Raw genomic sequence first — 21156 nt, forward strand, 5'->3', positions numbered from 1 at the left:
TGATACCCCAAAAGTGTGACTGACTTGGAGTTACATACTGACGATTATGTGCATCCTTTACTTTTGGTGCAGTGTATATATTTGTATATACACAGGATGTCCGGGGGGGGGTCTTCAAAAGTAAAAAAGTTAAAAGATGATACATCAATTTTGGGGAAAATTAGAAAGTCTTAAAAAGTCTTAATTGTGGTTTAATGAGTAATTACATTTTATTGGTATTCAAGTTTTGTCTCCAAAAATATCCATGAATATTTATTTTACTCCTTGCAACTGTCCTCTGATTGGGACATTAAACATTCAGCCAGTGAAGTTATAGAATAGAATAGAATAGAATAGAATAGAATAGAATAGAATAGAATAGAATAAAATTACTTTATTGATCCCAAACTTTGGAATTGTTGTGTTAACAGCAGCAATTGACGGAGTCAGTAGAAAAATACAAAAATAAAAAAGAATAAAATAAAATATTAAAATTAAAAATTAAATACAACTAATTTGAGTGCCACTAAACCTGTCTCTAGTTTCATTTATAAAATGCAAACTACAGATGTTAAAGACGGTTGCCAACAACAACAATTTAAAGTCACGATAAAGTCTTCAAATTTTTTGAACATTTTTTGAAAAAGTCTTGAAAAGGTATTGAAATCAGTCTCAGGATTTTAGCATTTCCCCTGATTTACTTTACATAACTTAACTTTTGGAAAATTAATCAGTGATACACATTTATAAGTAAAATGAAGAGTAAACAATATTTCACTGCTTGATGTGATCTATTGAGTATAGTCCTAAAACTCACAGGTATATCTAATCAAGTTTTACTATTTTACACCCCTATCCGGACAATGTAGCCCCAGGATACAGACATTTAGTGTCTGATTATCAAAGCTGTGTAGATGTAATTCATTTATCTTAACAACTATGCATAAAACCATCCTGAAAGGTCAATATTTTATTAAAGCAAATCCTGCCAAATTATAACAAACATGAAAAACATCAGGACTTGTCTAACAGCCGTTTGGAATTTGATAAATTTATCAACGTAGGTTTAAATGTTGTTTAAATTAAAGTTTTCATAAAGTCAAAAGTTCAGATACTTCATGTCCCCTCCCCAGTTGTCTGTATCTCCTAGGAAACAGAAACCATTTGTGCATTCATTTGGAGAAAAAAACACAATGAGGTTGGACAGCACTTGGATGTCTTTGTGTTCAGTTTCTGCTGCATTGTTGAAGGAAACCAAGCGACAACGTCGGAGGTGCTTCTTCTCCCAGAATCACCCGTTAAGTGGGGCACGCTATCGATTAGCAGTGATTAAGCCTCAAACTGTAAGACCGTCCAGAGCGCTTTTCCTGAGACGCAGAGAAGTGCTAATTACAGTCAATGAATGTTAATCCCTCATGTCCCAGCTCCCTGCCAGCTCCGTCCGCCTCTGGCCAAGTTCAGGAAAAGCTGTGAGCTCAGCTAAAGTCAGGCAAGGTCTGTTCAGCCTGTAGCTGATGGAGGCTCTGGCGTCTGGCCACGCAGGCCACAGCACAGCCTGTAGAGACAAGTCATTAGTCAGTCAGAGCACGCTGCCATCACCCTCAGACACACTCCCTCTGACACACACCAGCAAGCGCCCTGACATGTTTGTCATGCAACATCTCTGTCGTTAACTCAACTCACTGTCTGAACTGCTCCAATCAATCGCTTTCTCTTCCATGTGGTTTCCTTCCTGGTCTCAATCCCCCGTTTGACCTTTTCACTCCGCTGCAGCCCAACTCTCCTGTCAGCTGTCGGCCCGTGACCTCAGCACCACCAGCAGCGCCATGGACACAGCTGCTTTGACCCTGGACCCCGAGAGCTGCCCGTACTGCGCCAAAGCGCTCGCCGGCGAATTAGAGGGGGGTGAAGGCAACGAGACCCCCGGGGACTCGGACAGCGAGGGCCTGTACGAGTTCACCCAGGACCTCCACCACAGGGACAGGCGAGACAGCCGCCAGCCCAGGAGGAAGAAGCGCAGCCTGGGCAAAACGGCGGCCAAAGTGGTTCGTTTCTGGAGGCTTGTCTGCGACACGTTCAGGAAGATCGTGGACAGCAAGTACTTTGGACGAGGGATTATGATCGCCATTCTCATCAACACCCTGAGCATGGGGATCGAGTACCACGAGCAGGTGAGTGCGCTGGTGAATGGATGACTGATGGATGGTGTTTGGTTCAGAGATCTCAGTATCAGTTTCCCTCAGACTCTCTCTGCACGTGCGTGTCACTCTGTGGGTTATGTAAGCCGCACTGATCCCACTGGGCCAACTGGAATCCATGATGTCTCTCTCTGGTCTGGTTTGTTTACATGAGCATAATTACAGCCATGTGAAAGAAAACAGGGACCAGAGCATGAGAGACAGAGGATACAAAGAGGAACAGTGGGAGAAGAGAAAGAACAGGGGTGATTTAGTGGGTCAGGAAGGCCCCACGACTGACCGAGTTTTCCTCTTTGTGCAGAGTCTGAGATCAGTTTTTTCTCTGGGTCTGCTTTCCTTTTTGTGCAGAGGGATCTGAACAAAGGAAAAACAATGAATTACTAGAACGCAACCTGTTCAGACTCCAAAGTATACCCTCAACAAGAATCAGATCAGAATCTGTCGATCAATATCAAGGTCACAGTAATCTACAGGAAAAAATAAGGAGGAGGCAGTTTTAGGGCTGCAACTAACGATTATTTTAGCAATCGATTACTCTGATGATTATATCTACGATTAATCGATTAATCGATTAATCAGAAAAAAAGGATGAGAATTCATAATAGTAAAATTTGCAAAGAAACAACAAATTTGAACGTAACTGTGGCCAGATGCTACATTTATAAAGTATAAAAAGTGATATGAATGTAACGTCACTTAAAGAATCAACAGTTTGGGCAAAATAACAGAAAATATCTTGTTATGTCATCAGATTAAGAACTTAGTGGGCCAAAAAGGCAAATAAATAAAAATGTGTCCTCAATCTTTTCACCTGCAGGTCAAACAGCTCACCCCCTCTGCCCTAACACTACCTGTAGCAGCTAACGCTAATGCTAACATTGGTTTAATGAACCCCTGGTGGTTTTTCAAACGGGGTGATGATTTGATAAAAAGAATAAACAAGTCCTAAAAGACAAACCTTGCATTTCACAACATATAAAGGAGAGTATTTGGGATTTTGTAGCTCCTCACCTCGCTGTGTGCTTCCCGGCTCATGTTTGCGTTTTAAGTGCTGGATAATGCTACTCCAGCTCTGCCATTATTTGCGTGTTTACTTGTTTCCTTCACCTGCCGGCTCGGCTATTCCTCCGCCACGCTGATCTGTTTACATGTGACGCATACAGCCCCACAGCTCTACAGCCAAGGTAATTACACTCCAGTCCAGTAGGTGGCGGTAATGCATCTTCAGATAGTTGCCAACCACTAAATAATCCGACAAAAAGGAAGAAAACAAATAAATGTTGACGCTTTAATTAATTGATTTTTATTGATTCGTCGTTGCAGCCCTAATTTAAACTTAACAAAAGTCCCAACACCAAAAACACTAGAAAACTCATGAAAAGGAAATCAAGAAGCGTGAGGAGGCAAAACTTGATGGGCAACAGTCCACACAGCAAAGAACTCAAGGAACACAGTCTGTTTTCCAAACCGCCAGACTGCATGTGAATGTCTGTGATCCGACTGTTGAGTTGATCTGATTTGTAGTAAACTACTCTGTTTTTTTTATTATTGGAAAAAGAAGCTACAGGTTTTGCCTTTATTATAAATGTACAACACAAACGATGCTACTAGCTTGCCATTTTAGTTAGTTTGTGAATCATATCACAGCAGAATCATCATATCTGATTTTTAATCTTACACCAGAAGTTATATCATGTACTGAAAATAAATCTGAGGAATTTTTATTTTTACAGCTGACGGAAAAAAACACTATTGAATGAATTTTTAGAAGTAAACGCCTCTTTGATAACTGGAAGGAACAAGATTTCCAAGTGTTTCTTTTGCATCATTTCACTTCTATCTCACAGACCGTCTAACGTTAGTGTTGTTGTATTGTAGTTGTAATGCCGACTCATTCCAGTAGATGGCGGTAAATCACCAGAACTTGCAACCTGCTTAGCCAGATAGACTGGTCTGTTGCATACTGAGAAATTTTCTTGGATCAGTCAGACATAACTGATTTCTTTTACTCTCTTATTTCTCTTATTTTACTATTCTTATTCTTTAAATGATTTGTATTTTCTTTATTTTTATTTATATTATTTTAAGTCTTTTTTATTTTATTACTTTTTTATTATCCAAACCCTCACATTTCCAGATATTTTAAAAATATTGCCTGTCTCAATCATTTAGTTTTTTAGCTCCAGTGTTTCCTCATGGGGGATGTCGTTCTGGAGATGTCTCAGACCTGGGAGACTGGGGGAACATCTTTTCATTTTTGATTGTTTTGTTTCGTTATTATTATTTTTTATTTTGTGAAGCACTTTGAGTTGCATTTTAATATGTAGGAATGATTTGGTTTGATTTGATTTGATACTTCAGGATAGCTAGCGTTGCAGGCAGTTTGGAAAACAGCCCAAGATTTTTTCTCAAAGATATTTTTATTAAATTTTCACAAGTTTTTAATCCAAGTGTAAAACATTGACAGTAAATTTATGAAATGTACAATCCGCTCAGGTCGCGAGAAAACAAAACAAAAACAAAACAAAACAGTTAAAAAAAAAACAAAAAAAAAAAACAACAACAACTGAGAACTTCTCAAACCCACCCACCCCACCCAACGTCTCCGAGCCAGACTTATTTAAAGAAGAAAAAAAAAAAGAGAGATCAGCATGATAACAGCCCAAGATTAACACAAGAAACACAAAAAATAACCATGAAACTCAGGATACACAAGAAAATCTGAAACCCAGAAATACACCAAACATAAAACCAAACCATGACAACCAGGATCGGATCAGTGCATCCATTACCAGGAGTTTTAACGTGGGGTGCCCAACCTGTGGCCTCTTTCCGTAAGTCACTACCTGATCTATCCACTGCCCTCTCCTCCTTGAATAAAGTCATAACAATCCTCAAAAGGTGCCTCCCTCCTTCCCCAAATCTAACTAGACTCTGAATGATGGGAAATACTGAAGGCACTGAAGCTTTCACTGAACTTAATTTGTCAAATCAAATCAATCAAACTGAACCATTTACCGTCGAGCAATCCTCACCCTCTGAACTTCCGTTTGTAGTGTTAAACACCTTCCCAAAAGAAAGAGCTGCAGCAGGATCGTGCTCTCCGTTACCTTAAAGGAGAAGCTTTTACTCAGCTCCACTCCTGACTTTTCCGGAAAGCGTTCTCCGACTTTGTGCGTCATTTGCTTTCTGCCACAGAATCTGATTTCACAGTATAATATCAGCTCTAACCACACATAGCTCTGGGTTGAGGTTTCAGGAAACTCATATCTGCAGCCGTGTGATTAATATTAAAACCAGACTCAAACCTTTTCCCTGCCTGACCGGCGTCCTCGCTGCCAAGGCTTCACCACAGGCTGGACTCAGGATGAAAACCTTTCTCTCCCGTTCTTTACGTCAGTGTTTGTCAGTTTTTAAGTCAATGTTGGTGCGAGGATGAAACAGACGTGTCCGTGTGAGATGGAGTGGGTCGTGATAAGCAGATGATGGGTACTGGCTCCTGGAGTCTGCCTGTCAGAGTGTCCTTGGGTTTGAACCTGAACCCCAAATTGCTCCCAAAGGCACAGCTGTAATTATGTGAATCAGATTAAATCTGAATGGGCGGCTTAGCAGTGTGTGAGGAGTGTGTTTGACGTGTTCAGAGGGTTGAAAAGGGACGGTTAAAGTATGGTCCAGGTATTGGAATGAGTCACTGAAAGACCTGAAACTTAAGGATCAGTCACCTAAGGTGTTTTTGGCCATTCTCTGTACGGGCTATTCCTCATTTTTGATGAACTATAGCAACGTATTTCACTATCTTTGTGTTCAGGCTTGGTTAAGGCTCTCTTTAAAAGAGACTTGATCTTAGGCAAGGTGGATGCTTATTATTTTAATGTTCAAGTCTAAATCTGACCATTTTTGGACGTTGTACTGACGTTCAGCATTTGGACGTCATTTGCAGACCAAATCTAGACGTCAATGAGACGTTCAAAATGGATCCAAACATTCAGACGTCATTAGTAGACCTTTATTAGATGTTAATCTGACCTCCATACAACGTTTAACATGGATCATTGATGTCTTCATGAAATGGTAGTAACATGTTTTGGTCCAAAAAGCCAATAAATCAAGCACAGCAGCATTGTTTCCAGGCTCTCATAGCCCCTCTGTTCAGAACGCTCTGATTTAGTGGGCGTGGCCTTCATATGTAAATGAGCCACCGCTGATACCGCCCCGCTCTTCCACGTCACTGAGAGCGGCGCCACGAGCTCCGAGTGCACAATGTTTAGAAAACAGAGAAGCTGGTTTACCGTAACATTACAGGCTAAAACAACAGGCTAACTGCAGCTAAAGTTAGCATCCTGAAGCTAACACAGAGACAGGGGGGACACTGAGGAAAAGCTCTTCCATCTGCTCCACAGCACACAGCATTTAAAATACTCACATTTCCAGGGTCCCAGGTTTGTTGGAGGATGGTTGGTAATGCGCCTGATTCAGGACCAGTCTATTGGCTAGCCCTCTGTTGGACTGTCCAAAGTTGGAAAAGCAGTCGGCCGTGAAGTGACTAGCACACACATGCACAGTTTTACTGAGTGTAGCTGGAACATTTCCTGATAAATGAACTCTAGACACTTCGTCTGTCTTCTTCTGAGATGGGAAGCTTGAGCATGGAGCTATGTGGCTGTTTACAGCCAAAAACAGAGCAGTGATGGCTCTTCAACTTTGGCATGCTGGTGGGGATGGGGTTTGAGGGTATCTGCTCTGGTGATTGGTCAAAAAAGGGAATCGCTGACGTCAGCAAATCCCCACAATCCAAACAGCTGGTTTTAGGTCAGGATTTTACATTCACAAGCTCTACTAAGAACAGGTTTGGTCATTAAATATCACATTTTTGGGCTGGGAGAAAAGACAAAGACCCACATATTTTACCAAAAGACTTAATAAAGTGAGTTTTGCATTATATGGGACCTTTAAAGAAGATCCAGATGAAGCCTGTATGTAGAGAGTGTCACCAAAGTCAAGGGTGGATTAAAATGTTGCTTGAATTAGTTTTTTCCAAGCAACAAATGAGAAACATCTTTTTTTTTCTGTGAGAGAAACCAAGTTTGGGATGTGCCAGCTGAAAGACACTCTTCAATCCAAGAATCCAAGAAGACTTTTATGGACGGTGTTGAAAGCATTTAAAGTTGTTTGATAATGTAGAGGATGGTGTCATCTGCATAAAAATGAAAAGTTGATATAAACCAAAAAGAAAAGAGGGCCTATTATAGACCCTTGGGGAACCCCTTTTTTTTTTATTCAAAAAAAAACTTGTGCTTATTCAGTTGTTCTTGCTTCCGTTTTCTGTTTGAGGACACTCTGCTACCTTGAAAACTCATTGAAATCAAAATACCGAAGCAAAACTTTATGGTTTTATAAAATAATTTAAGACTTGAACGTCTCTTCAAACTCAGGTTGGAGCGTTCTGATGTTTCCTGTGTTTATCGCTGTTTGTTTTCAGTCTCCGTATGTTTTATAACACAAGTTAAGTAAGGGACACAAGTACTGTTTGTTTGTTTATGTGTGTGTTTGTGTGTGTGGATGGGTGTGTGTGTGTGTGTAGGTGTGTAGTAGGAGACTGAAGCTTTGCCAACTTTACGGGGTTACTTTCGGTCCCTGACCCAGTGCCTATAAACAAATCCAGATGGCGAGCATCCTCAGCGCTCACACTTTCACGCTCACAAGCGCACGCTCGGGTTTTACAGCTTTCCAGTCTCCACCTTCACTCCTTGCCTCCTCTCCTTCGTCTGTCCTTGCAGCTCACTTCCTTTTCTTCTTCTCTCCTTTAACCTTCCTCTGTCCTCCCCAGCTCTTCACTCTCACCTTACTCCTTTTTCTTTTTCCGATACCTCCTCCTTCTCCTTCACATGTCACTCCTCTTCAGCTCCACTCCCCGCCGGCTTAGCTGAAATAACCTGGATCCCTTCAGTCTCCAGACGGGCTGCTGAAGACTTCACTGAGACGCTTCATTGATTGCAAACCTATCCACATCCAATAGACTGAAGGATCTCTAAGCCTTTGTTTGTCGCAGTAAATGCATCCACATGGTGGAGAGGCTGGGTTTCCATTTCCATACGTCTCCCAGCCAAATCCTCTGCTCGTGTGGCGCGCGCAGGATGTAGCTGTGCAGAAACACACACTCATAAACACAGAAACACACACACTAACATACTGAAGAGACTGCGTTTCTGCTGACAGTCACCATGCATGATGTTGTGATTTTTAACAGGTTGCACAGTTTCTGCAGCTGTGCATGTTTCCTCCCATATGACTTCAAATATTAGCATAATGCTAATCTCACAGTTTGGCTAACAGTAAATGTTGGAAAGGCTTGGATTCATGTTCCAGATTTTTTCAAACCTTAACTGAGATGTTTGAGATATTTGACCTTATAGATCAGTGATTCCTAACCTGTGGCCCCCTGGTGGGCTGCGGAGGTATTACAAGTGAGCTGCCAGATCATTTCGAAAATAGTTCAATTTTTATGTGAGTGGGGATGAAATTATTTAAAAATAAAATTTGCATCATCATAGGTAGGAGTAGCCAGGGTGTGCACAGTTACAAATTATTACCATTTATGCTCTTTGACTTACTACACTACTTTTTATGATTTTAGTGTTTGATACAAAAATGTGCCTCAGCCAGTCTTTTATATTTAAATCTTTTTTTAGCCCAGATAAAAACATATATATCACCCTGACTTCAAACTGTGCAAATTAGGCTAAATAATATTTGTTTTAAATGAATAATTTATTCATTATCAAAGACTGAAGTTGGAAAAGGTTGGGAACCACTGTTTTTCCCCCTTATTCAGTATTTCTAGAGATTTCTTCCTCATGCATCACTTTTAAATCCATGCAAACATTAGCTAGCAGTCATCTTCATGCATTTATCTCCAGGTTGCAAAAGAAAGCCTCTATACACTGCAAAAAAAATGAAATCTTATCAAGTGTTTTTCTCTTGTTTTCAGTAGAAAATGTCTTTTTAGACTCAATATGAGCCACATTCACCAGACCAGTTCAGAAAAATGTCTGATTTCAAATTATTTATAGACAAAATGAGGTCTGAGTTGCTGTCACAAGTAAAAAAAAACATCCGCCAATGGAACAAGAGAAAAGTTTCTTGTATTATGACATTATTCTAGTTTCAAGCAAATTTGTCACATTAACTAGGTTTTCTCCTCTGCCTAAATTTTTGCTTGTGTTGCACGTTGCTTTAAACAAAATAACTACTACATGAAACTGTAGTAATGTTCATCAGGAGCCATATTTTCCCAAAAAATATACACAACATGTGAGTTAGTTTTACAGATTTATTCAGGGGATCAGACATTTCAAATTTTCCAACAAAAAAAAAGACTAAAATGAAGGAAAGAAAGCCTCTATACACTGCAAAAAAACTGAAATCTTATCAAGTGTTTTTGTCTTACTTTTAGTAGAAAAGGTCTTTTTAGACTTAATATGAGCCACATTCACTTGACCAGTCCAGAAAAAACGTTTGATTTCAAGTAATTTAAAGACAAAATGAGGTCTGAATTGATTGTAACAAGTAAAAAAAAATGCCAATGGAACAAGAGAAAAGTTTCTTGTATTAAGACATTATTGGTCTTTTAAGCAAATTTTTTATTCCATTTGCATTTTTTTTTTTACTTACTACAACCACTCTAGACCTCATTTTTGTCTTTAAATGACTTGAAATCAAACATTTTTCTGTTCTGGTCAGGTAAATGTGGCTGAAATCGAGTATGATAAGATGATTATAACTTAAAGCCATGGTCTACGATCTGTAACAAACAAGACAGTCATCCTCCTTGTAACACACAGTGGGAGCGTTTTCAATTGGACCAGCGCGATCAAAACCATGAATTAGCGGCAAGGCAGGTCTGGCGTTGCCACTGCCAGCTGATCAGAGCAGAGCCGACTGTGGGCGGGGCTTTACCTTTCTTGGTGTGTCTTCACCAGCTCAGTTTACAATGCTAAAGATGTGTGGCTAACTCATGCTAAAATCTATTGACAGAGCCGACCCGTTCAGACCAGCAGCGTTCAGTCATTAGCCAGTACAGGCTCAGACTAACCAGAGTTATTCAGCTGACATCTCCCACTGTGGGAAACAAAGTCATTACCTGTTCAACAGAAACTCAGCTGTCTCTGCGTCAGTCTTCAGTCCCAAATCCCTCTGCAGCTTTTTCCAATATTCAGTCTCTGTTGGCACCTGTATCGCTTATAATTCTTCCTTGCTTCAGCCTTTTCCTTGAAACTTTTTCGTTTTCTTCCCTTCCCTGTGGAGGGTAACAGTAACAGCTTCCTGGTTTCGGTCTTCAGTAGCTGAGCAGCTAGCTGACGTGAGAGGGGTAGTGGGGAAGGACGAACGGTGGTTTGGATTGGTCAATTATTATGCCGTTTTGCAGCTGGTGTACTGAATGGATTTTTTCATTCTTTCTGCTTTTTATATTGCGTAGATCAGACAATCATAACGGCCTCATAAACGGTGTTATTAATAATCACAGAGCTTCCAAATCTTAGTTTTTTGCAGTGTAATTGTTGCATATTCAAACAAACATTCATTTTCTGAACTTTTGTGCAGAACAATTTCTCGTTATTGCAACAGAAGTTTATAAATCTGCTTTTAAAGCCTCAAATATAAACTTTTTGACTTTTTACCCAGCTGTTAGCACCCTGTATGGGACTATAATGCACTGAAACACACAAACACTCACTCAAAGGTACAGGATGTACTCCTGTTGTGTGACTTCCGAAACATAAAACATGCCTGTGCAGTGACAGATACTGAACATCCACACACGTGTGCTCTAAACGCAGACATGTTGTTATCCTGCGACCCGTCAGGCTGCATGGAGCTGCAGCGCCTGAACCCTCACCGCCCGTGACACTCAGCAGAGGCCGGCGTCTGCTTCCTATCTGTGAAACACACACGCTCACACGTGTGTGTACGCAAACACTGCATACTGTACATGCTCTCCCTTTCAGGCGGCGCAGTGGATGTAGATGTGAGCAGCACGCAGAGATGGGAGGATAAAAAGATGATTGAGCGGCGCGTTGGACAGGGATGACAGAGTGTGAGGACTCGGAGGCGAAGGGATAGAGAAGGTGATGGGTGGATGAGAGGAGGCGGATGGGTTGGACAAGCTAGAGACGGTGTCTGCTTTATCTCTGCGCTGGGTTTAAGAGTGTTACCATTTATGGTGGAGCTGATGGAATAGTTGTGAGTCTGCCAACTATGTGACACAGCCCGTGGTCTATTTACTCGGGAAGGTCAACCTTTCTCTCACTTTACATAAGAAACGTCTCGCTGTCGAAGACGAGCCGATCCATCTCCCTCCTGCCTCCTCTTTCTGCAGCTCCTGTCGGTCTGCGCTCCCCTGACGACGCTGCTGATGCCAGAATAGTTTTAGGAAACATTAAAGGGATCGAAAAGACGCTGGTGTCAGGGGAGAGGAGGGGTGAAACACACGGTTTGTGTTTTAGGACGGTGTTTTAGCACTGACATGAATATTGATTCAGCGTGTAGCTGTAACATGAGCACAGAGCGATCCGAACTGTAACTTTAGGGTCATTTGGTCGACAGTCCCCACAGGACTTGTTTTGACTTTATTCACCTTGAAAGCTAAGCACTCCAAAAAGCAAAGTACATATTGTAAAGTGGGTCTTTAAACTTCTGAGTGCTGCTCAGCACTGATGCACTGCAGGGCTAGTGTGTGAGTGTGAGAGTGTGTGTGTGTGTGTGTGACCTTTTTGTCTCACTAAAAGGGGATTGAAAGGCAGGAGCCACTTTAAGAGTCGTATACCAGAGTCACATTCTTCTAGTTCACTTAAAGGCTGCAGAATGAACAGGAAGTGCAGATATTTGTGAGTTTAACTCACCACAAACAACATTTGGTGAAACTAAAAGTCTCTGAGTCACTAAAATTAACCTTTAGTTTGTTTTTTTAACACCATGTGGAAAAGTTGAGTGATGATGTCTACAGACGATATGACCACAGATCAGAGTCCTGCTTGATTCAAATCAACTTGTGCCACGAACTCTGTCAGAAAAATTCAGTTTTCAATTTTAATCCTCCATTATAGTGAGCGATATCCCATATGGGGGCGTGTCTGACAGTTAAAAGACTTCCATAAAGCCAGCTCTCGTGTTTCCTCGATCGTCTCTCCTCTGAGCACAATTATCGCTTCGGGATAGTCTTCAAAATGTCGATTCACAAAGTACTTCCTGTGCCACGGAGGAGAGAGGAGAGAGGAGAGAGGAGAGAGGAGAGAGGAGGCACCCAATTATCACTTTGAGACACACCCCTGGGGTCCCTCATCCAGGTCCACACTCCTTCTGGTCCTCTACGCTCTGCTTGTGAAAGACGCCTGGTGCTCCCAGCCCAGCGCGGCTCCAAATCTGGAGCCGGACTCTTCTCCTTCCTTTCTACTTTAAGAGATTTCTGAAGACTCATCAGTTCAGGGAACACTTAGACCTTAATCTGAGCCTTCTCCTCTTTGTCCTCAGGGGCAGGAGGAGTCAGACGGTCTCAGTAAGGATGGGTACCTTTCATATCTGAAACGATACAGTACCAATATCGATACCTGGCAATTGATACTGGTACTCAACGGTGTCAATTTTTGGTCCTTTTTTTGTGTCTATGGGGTAAAAAATATCAATTTGTTTAATAATAAAATAAAAAAAAACTTCAACTTAACATTTTTATTCTTCAATATGTTACGTCCCCGGCCTAGGGGTGCGCAGGACACAACATGCAGAGCCCTCTCTGCTTGCCCAACCCAACAAAGGCCAAAGAAACAGGTTTTAAATTAGGTCAGGAGTTTAATTGTCCAAACGTGAGCACAGCCCAAAACAACAAACAAAACGTTCCTACGAATCTAACCTTACCTGTGGAAAAGAATCAATGAAAAACAAATGACACGTATCTTACCTAACTAAATCTAACAAAAACAGGAGAAAAGTACCAATAAAAGAAAACGGGCTTCTCCCTCCTGAAAATTCGCCTTTTAGGCTTCACACAAATCTCAATAGGGCTTTACGAGGACAATCAGGCGCACGCGGCTCTTTGTTTGGCGTGGCAAGTCAGAGAGAGCGAGGGCGGGGCTTCCTCTGGCTTTTAAAGATGGAGATGCCTGATCCCTCCAATCGAAACTCCCCCCCTCAAAACCCGTCCTCCAGCCGAGCACCAATCGCACCGACCGTCCTCCATCTCCACCTGTTGGGCTCACTCAGGCACTCACACACAGGGAAGAGACACAACTAACAAAACAAACAAATACATGACTGAGGGTCATGACAAATATATAATCTTGTAATGCTGTGTTCATGTCCAGCATAGAAAATCTCCTACTTTTCCACTCCCTCACAGTCACAATGATGCGTTCAGGTACCTAAACATGGAACTTTTTGGTTTTATGTGAATTGGTACCCGGTACTTTTGACAGAATTTGGTTGGTACCTATATAAGTACCTCATTTGGTACCCATCCCAAGGTCTCAGACCCAGCTAAAGGTTGAACTATATTGTTGCAACAGTTAACTGTGGTTAGTTATGGACACAGTTTTCTACATGGGAAAAAAACACTTCTTCTCGTCTCTAATAGCAGCACCTGCAGCCAGATAACTTGTAGCACTATGGTCGTACAGATATTATAAAATTCCAGTGTATAATTTTATTTTTTTTATACATAAATGTGCATCAGCCAGTCTTTTAAATATAAAGTAGTTTTCAAGCCCAGATAATAAGGCTAAATAATGTTTGTTTTAAATGAATAATTTATTCATAAAAGACTGAAGTTGGGATTTTCTTTGTGTTGGGGTGGTTTTATGGTCTTTGTATTTGTAGGTTAAGACTTAAAAGTGAGCCGTGAGCTTGAAAAGGTTGGGAACCACTTTTTTCCCCAATAATTTAGTATTTGTAGAGATTTCTTCCTCATGCATCACTTTTGAATCCATGCAAACATTAGCTAGCAATCGTTTTCATGCATTTAGCTCCAGGTTGCAAAAGAAAGCCTCTATAAACTGCAAAAAACTGAGATTTTATCATGTGTTTTTGTCGTATTTTAGTAGAAAATGTCTTATTTTGGACCAAACGACTGCTTAATGAAACTGTAGAAGCATCAGGAGCCATGAAAAGTAAAAGTATGCATCACATATAAGTTAGTTTTTAGTATTTGTTCAGGGGATCTGACATCCCAACTCTTTTTCAAACCTAGCTGATAAAAAAAAGACTAAAATGAAGGATTTTTATAGGAAAAAGACAACACATTAATTGTTTTTTTTTTTTTTTCACAATTTAAAGTCATTAAAAAAATCCTGATACTTCAATAAAGTGATTTTTCTCTCATCCCTTGTTTATTCATTTAACTGAAGTTAACACTGAAATCAAAAATTTAATTTTGAACAGATGCTAACAGCTCTGAATGACTCTGAAGTTAGCTGTGAGTCCAGCTATGTTAGCATGTATGCTAGCAGTGCAGTATCCAGCTTCTAGCAGCCTTTAGCAGAGCATAATCTGATATCTGTGTACAGTGTCAGTATTTTATGCTTCTGAATGTATGCTCTGTATGCTCACACATTTACATATCCCCCTCCAAACCCATGAGACAGCAGTAAGAGCCGCTCCCCGAGCTCCCTCTGCAAACCGGAGACAATATTTACTCAGCTTTCATCCTGAGCCGGAGGAACGTGGAGCTGGCATCTGAAGACTTTGGCCTCTCTCCAACTCAGGCCGGAGAAAAGTGTTTTTCTCATCTGTACGATGGTGAGACATAGACTGCAAGACAACGGCTTTTAATCCCAGTTTAAAGACGACGGGCTGTTTCCAGTCCTGGAGGCCATGAAATCAAAAGAAGGGGAGAATCAATGGAGTGATCAAATGGTGGATTCAGTTATTTCCTGGTTCAGTGAGATGTCAAATAGCGTGCTGCCTGTTGTTAGCGAGGCTCCTGTTCTGAATCTGCTGCTTGAATAGAAAAACTTTGACAGCTTTGTGGATGTAAAGATGTTCATATTTGAGAATTGTCAGTTTAATCCCTACTTCACACGTAAAGTGTCAGCACGGTTCTGCACACCAACTCTTACTGGATTCATCTCTGAGATCACAAGATCACAGGAGAACCACATGTTCCTGCAGGAATCCCATCCATGACAACATCCTTTCATGGTGATTAATCGGCATGTTGACTCACCTGGTCCTCCCCAAACTTCAGCTCCTTCAGTCCATGCCTTCTCCTTTCTGTTGGTGTCCTCATAGAGGAGAGGAAGTCGCCGTGGTTACGCCCACTGAGCGTCAGGAAGAGGGAGATGAGTGGCAGCGTTGGCTTAGTCAAAACTATGAAAGAAAATCCAAAAATTGCGCGATTGATTGAACGAACATGTTTCCTCATCCATGGCGTCAGATTTCCTCTGGATCTGACCTGCTGATGATTTTTGGTCATTTGTTGGTGACGTAGTTTTGGATGAGATTCACAAGCGGGAGCCAGACCATAGAGCTTTATTTTGAAATGATTGTTTTCCTGTCTGATTTCCTGTTTGCTCTGCAGATGTTGACGCATTTCTGCAGCGCACTCCAGCAAAAACAGACTCGCAGCGTTACCACTGCTGCACTTTTTTGTTGACGATATCAAAATCAGGATTCTTAGTCTAGAATATTATTGTTATCTTTTTTTTACAAATTCATATTTTTGATTTCAGTCAAAAAAGTCACTACTTTCCTCCAGCAGGGGGCGAAATGTTTCTCTCTGACTCAGTTGATGTGCATTTTATGGGAAAACATGGCTCCTGATATAGTCTGTCGAAATTATCATCATCCTTAAACTTTTCCACATGGTCTGGTGTTAAATCAAACTAAAAATTGCAAAAATCGTAAATATCAAAGAATCACAATTTAAATCAAATCGGCACCTCAAAAATGTTTTTGTGTGTGAAATAAAGGTTACAGAAAAGGCTGGTGTTGGCTTTGTGTAGTTATGTAACAAGTTTCATCGCTAACCAAACACCACTCAGTAGATTAAATTTACACAAACGCTCATTTTTTAAATCCTGCGTTTGCAATGTTAAGAAAGTGGCTTAACATACATCAGTCATGTGGGTAAAGACAGAAAGGCATCCTGACACGCCTCCTTCTAGTGATGATAGGGATCAACTGACTAATTCAATATTTAGATCTGCAGGAAATTACCTTGACTCTGGGGAAAATAATTATGTTCTTAAGCTAGCAAGATGACGCAAGATTGGTTTTCCTGAGATAACGAGAGACATAAGTCTGGATCTTGAGGAAACAGCTACAACTGACTTGAAATTTAACTTGATCTTTGGGTCATCGGAAATGATCTTAAAGGCGCATGTTTTTAAAGCTCCCATCTCCTGCTCCTTTTCTGCAGTTTAATCTGGATCATTGATGTCTTCATGAAATGGTAGTAACATGTTTTGGTCCAAAAAGCCAATAAATCAAGCACAGCAGCATTGTTTCCAGGCTCTCATAGCCCCTCTGTTCAGAACGCTCTGATTTAGTGGGCGTGGCCTTCATATGTAAATGAGCCACCGCTGATACCGCCCCGCTCTTCCACGTCACTGAGAGCGGCGCCACGAGCTCCGAGTGCACAATGTTTAGAAAACAGAGAAGCTCGTTTACCGTAACATTACAGGCTAAAACAACAGGCTAACTGCAGCTAAAGTTAGCATCCTGAAGCTAACACAGAGACAGGGGGGACACTGAGGAAAAGCTCTTCCATCTGCTCCACAGCACACAGCATTTAAAATACTCACATTTCCAGGGTCCCAGGTTTGTTGGAGGATGGTTGGTAATGCGCCTGGATTCAGGACCAGTCTATTGGCTAGCCCTCTGTTGGACTGTCCAAAGTTGGAAAAGCAGTCGGCCGTGAAGTGACTAGCACACACATGCACAGTTTTACTGAGTGTAGCTGGAACATTTCCTGATAAATGAACTCTAGACACTTAGTCTGTCTTCTTCTGAGATGGGAAGCTTGAGCATGGAACTATGTGGCTGTTTACAGCCAAAAACAGAGCAGTGATGGCTCTTCAACTTTGATAAAGTGATTTTTGCACAATATGGGACCTTTAAATAGCAAGGGCCCTGAAACTGAGCCCTGTGGTACACCAGATTTAAAGGATGTTTTTGGCATCTATCATATTATTTTTTGCTCCTGTAGCTGAGATATTCTGTTAAATGATCCAAAAAGCTACAGTTTGTTTCCTCCTATTACTACCTCTTCTGTTATCTTCATCATTTTTAAAAACAGCCAACGAGCTGTAACGAGGAGTGTATCATTCAACACTTTACACTTGAAATGTCCCTTTCTGTATCATACATAAGCAGACCCCTTGATTAAAATAACACACACACACACCCTCCGTACACAGGCGTGATGCGGGATCATTGACATTCTGGAGCGGTGCAGCTCACTGCATCCAGTCTAGATTAGATCACATCAGATTAGGTGGCGTTACATTAGCGCTAACCAGATTACACCATTCCTCATCTAACACACTTTCCCTCCTAATGCGTCTGCAGCCTCATTAACCAGCAAACAGCCATCAGTGGAAGCAATTAGAGAAGTGAGCTCGTCTTTCTCAGGTACACACTCCTGACTGTGGACACATCCGTCTCCCTGGTGGTTGTGTTTACACCTCGGCGGCCATTACTCTCCTGTTGGAGGAGCTAACGGTTTATACCTGTGTGTGTTTGAGCTGAGGGTTATTTTTGTACCTCTGTGCCTGTTTTTTCTGCTCTGACTTCGTCTCTATGTGTGAGAAACACTTTTATTGTCTGGATCTCTGGCAGTAATCTTGCATGATGTCTGAGGAATGTGTAATATACTCGCTGGAACGATGGCAGCGCAGAGAACAGTGGGGGAAAAATAATGACCTGAACCTCGTTTTCAGGGCCAGATGTCTGCAGTCCAAGTCTCACCTCGTAAAAACTGTACTTTTTGTTCTGGCTTATCAATCACATCTATTATAAAGCAGTGTGTGCTGTGTTAGTACTGTTAGCGCTGCATGCTAAGCTCACGGAGCGGGTGCGTGTGTGTGGCCGCGCAGCTTTAAGTTCAGCTCTGTGTGTAGTTTCCTGTTAATCCCTGAGTGTGTGTGTGTGTGTGTGAGGCTCAGAGAACACATAAACATCTAAGTGCAGCAGTGTTCGTTTACCCTTTGAACTTCTCTTAATCACACAAAGCTTACACGCTCCTATAAAAGATCTGCCGCCGCCTCGCTCGTCGGCGAACAAGTGAATGGGCACAATAAAGCACCGGGATCAAACACGCAGATTTGGCTCCGTGTCTGTGAACCCAGAGACAGACTCAGGAGACTCTCAGACAATGACAGAGAGGTGAGATGAAACAGAGAAGCGCTTGTTTTCAGGAAGCGGGTTTCCCTGGCAGGGCTGCACGGCGAGTTAATCTATTTTTACAGAAAGGCCAGAGAAGAAAGATGTTCCTCTTTGTGCATATTTTCACACTTTCCCTTCAGGCATTGCACATTTATTGCATGAGGTGCTTTACCAACATTTGGGACATGTAATGTAGTGAAATACACTTCATCCATGTCATTTCTGCAACAATAAACTTTCTGTTTCATCCTCTCTGTACATTTAAATCATCAAAGTCCTTATGACAACACCACGTCGGCTGATGAAGTTTCGATTTCTTCCTGATTTCTGTGATTAATTTTGTAGTGATGGTGGACACTGGAGCCTAACTGTCAGACAGAAAAAGGACAGAAGAGCAGAGGAAAGAGAAACAGGAGAGAGATAGAGCACGAGCTAAAGGCTCTAGTTTCCCGCTTGATCAAAGTCTACCTGGTTGGAAATGATGTAGTTTGTGTTGCAACGAATAAACAGAGTTCAACCTCGTCATGCTAGCTGTGCTTCTACAGGATATCATGTTCGTTGTTTTTTTTAATCTCTTTAGTTGCTAAATCTTTGCGTCAGTCGTCGATTTGCTCACCTTGCTTTCTTTCAGTTCTTCTCAGCTCAACTCAACTCAAACTTTATTTATAGAGCACATTTAAAACAACTAAAGTGCTGTACAGATAAAAAGGCAGCACAAATGGCAGGATACATAAAAACATAAAACTAGAGCGAATACAAAATGACATAGAATACAATTAAATGAATTAAAATGTAATTAGAAGTAAGCCAGATGTTCAAACAGCTTGGAGTATCTTGTCCCTCGATCTCAGTGTCCTGGCAGGGACGTGATGATGGAGAAGCTCGGTCTGAAGGGCTTAAAGATAAACAATATCATTTCAAAATTTATTCCCAAAGCAGCAAAGCTAAGACAGGAATGTGGTCCCACTTATGTTTACCTGTGAGGAGATAGGCAGCTGTATTTTGAACCAGTTGCAGAGAGAGAGGTGCAATAATCCAGTCTGGTGTTGATGAAAGCATGAATCACAGTCTCAGGGACCCTGTGTACTTTCGATGGTAACACTTTACTTTAGAGGTCCGCAAATTTCGTCCCACTTAGGTAATAATCCGACAACGTTTTTTCTTATTTCTTTGAAATTTCCTGAGAATTTGTTGAAAGTTATCTCATAACTTCGGTCCAGATTGTGTTTTGCAGTGCGCCTGTACTCACAGTGTCTTTCTCAATCAGGTAAGACCAGATTCCAACCGCACTCTGGGTGAATATCATGTCAAACATTGTCGGCCTAATCATAAAGTTTATCATTGATCATCTGTTCTCAATTATGCAGATTAACAAACTAGGTACTAAAGAACTTGGTGAAATGAAATTAGAAAAAGCTAACTATCAACTGCTTCGAGTAAATTTCAAAGAAACTGGAAAACAAAACAGAAACCTACCAACTGTGACTTGGGACAATACATTTGGACATTATTTTTAAGAAGTTATGTGCTAATTTCAAAGAAATAAGAAGAAACTTCGTCTAATTATTACCTAAGTGTGATGAAATTTGCAGACCTGTAAAGTAAAGTATCACCCATTCGATAAAATCCTCAAATGATAAAAGCTGTTTTTGACAACTGAGCTAACCTGGCGATCAAAGTCCAGCTTGTCTTTATCTGAGCAGTGCAGAGTCATCCTCCTTTTGATCGATCTTGGACAGCGATCTTAAAGGAATAGGTGAAAAAAGGAGATTAAAAAAAGTCTGTTACACCTGGAGCTCTTCAGTTTTTCCGTCTTTTAATTTTTCCTTTTCATCAATTTGAAAACTTTGCACCTTTGCATATCGAGCACCATCTTCTTCCTGCCACTGTACTCCTCCCTGAGCCAACTCGAGGCTTTGTATTATGGTACAACTCAGGGCTTTGGTGTAGCTGGACATGGTTTCTGTCTTGGGACCTGCTCTTGCATCTGGTCTCAGGGGAGTAATGACTCAACACGGAGCAACGCACTGGATCCTGGGAGTGCTGTGAAAACCTTCATGAAGGCTTGTGCAGACGGTGGCACAAAGTGTGTCAAGTTTTAACTTTAAAATATGAAAACACTTCCAAAAACTTCTGATCTGAAAGTTTCTTTTCTTTGAGAGACATCTTAAAGTGATACTCCGGGATGGAACAAGTTGGGTCCTATCACAAGGTTTAGGGCAGAAATGACCCCTACAGCAGTGTTTTTGTGCAGCAGAAGCCCAGGGCGCTCACACCAAACACCCCCTCCCTGCTCCTCTGCAGGTTTCCTCTGCACTCAGACGGGGCCATATTTTACTTGACCAAAAACACAAATAAACGAACTCCCACAGAAAAAATCTGATATCGGTCTGCATTCACGCTTTATTTAGAGAATTTTCAGCACGTTACTCATTGGTTGTGTACGAAATCACTCACTCATTCTCTACTCACTACTCACTATATAGTGAATTAGATGTAGTGGACTATACAGTCCACTCAATCAGCTAAATTGAAACAACATTTTGGACACTGCTCACTCATTTGCCAGCTGCTGACAGTGACGTATTTACTCTCGCTGGGGATTTAC

General features: G+C 41.3%; 1 protein-coding gene across 16 annotated transcripts in view; it reads left to right on the top strand.

Moving 5' to 3' along the window:
• cacna1g (calcium channel, voltage-dependent, T type, alpha 1G subunit) overlaps nucleotides 1-21156 on the top strand; it is a 380213-nt gene that overhangs the window by 244682 nt on the left and 114375 nt on the right. For all 16 annotated transcript variants that reach the window (XM_074662958.1, XM_074662959.1, XM_074662955.1 and 13 more), the window contains exon 10: nucleotides 1753-2150. In XM_074662958.1, the coding sequence (XP_074519059.1) occupies nucleotides 1753-2150 (398 nt within the window). The remainder of the gene's footprint in view (nucleotides 1-1752; nucleotides 2151-21156) is intronic.

Source organism: Halichoeres trimaculatus, unplaced genomic scaffold, assembly GCF_033239565.1.
Source record: "Halichoeres trimaculatus isolate MK-OKI-2021-1 unplaced genomic scaffold, fHalTri1.1 fHalTri1_scaffold_23, whole genome shotgun sequence".
Classification (NCBI taxonomy): domain Eukaryota; kingdom Metazoa; phylum Chordata; class Actinopteri; order Labriformes; family Labridae; genus Halichoeres; species Halichoeres trimaculatus.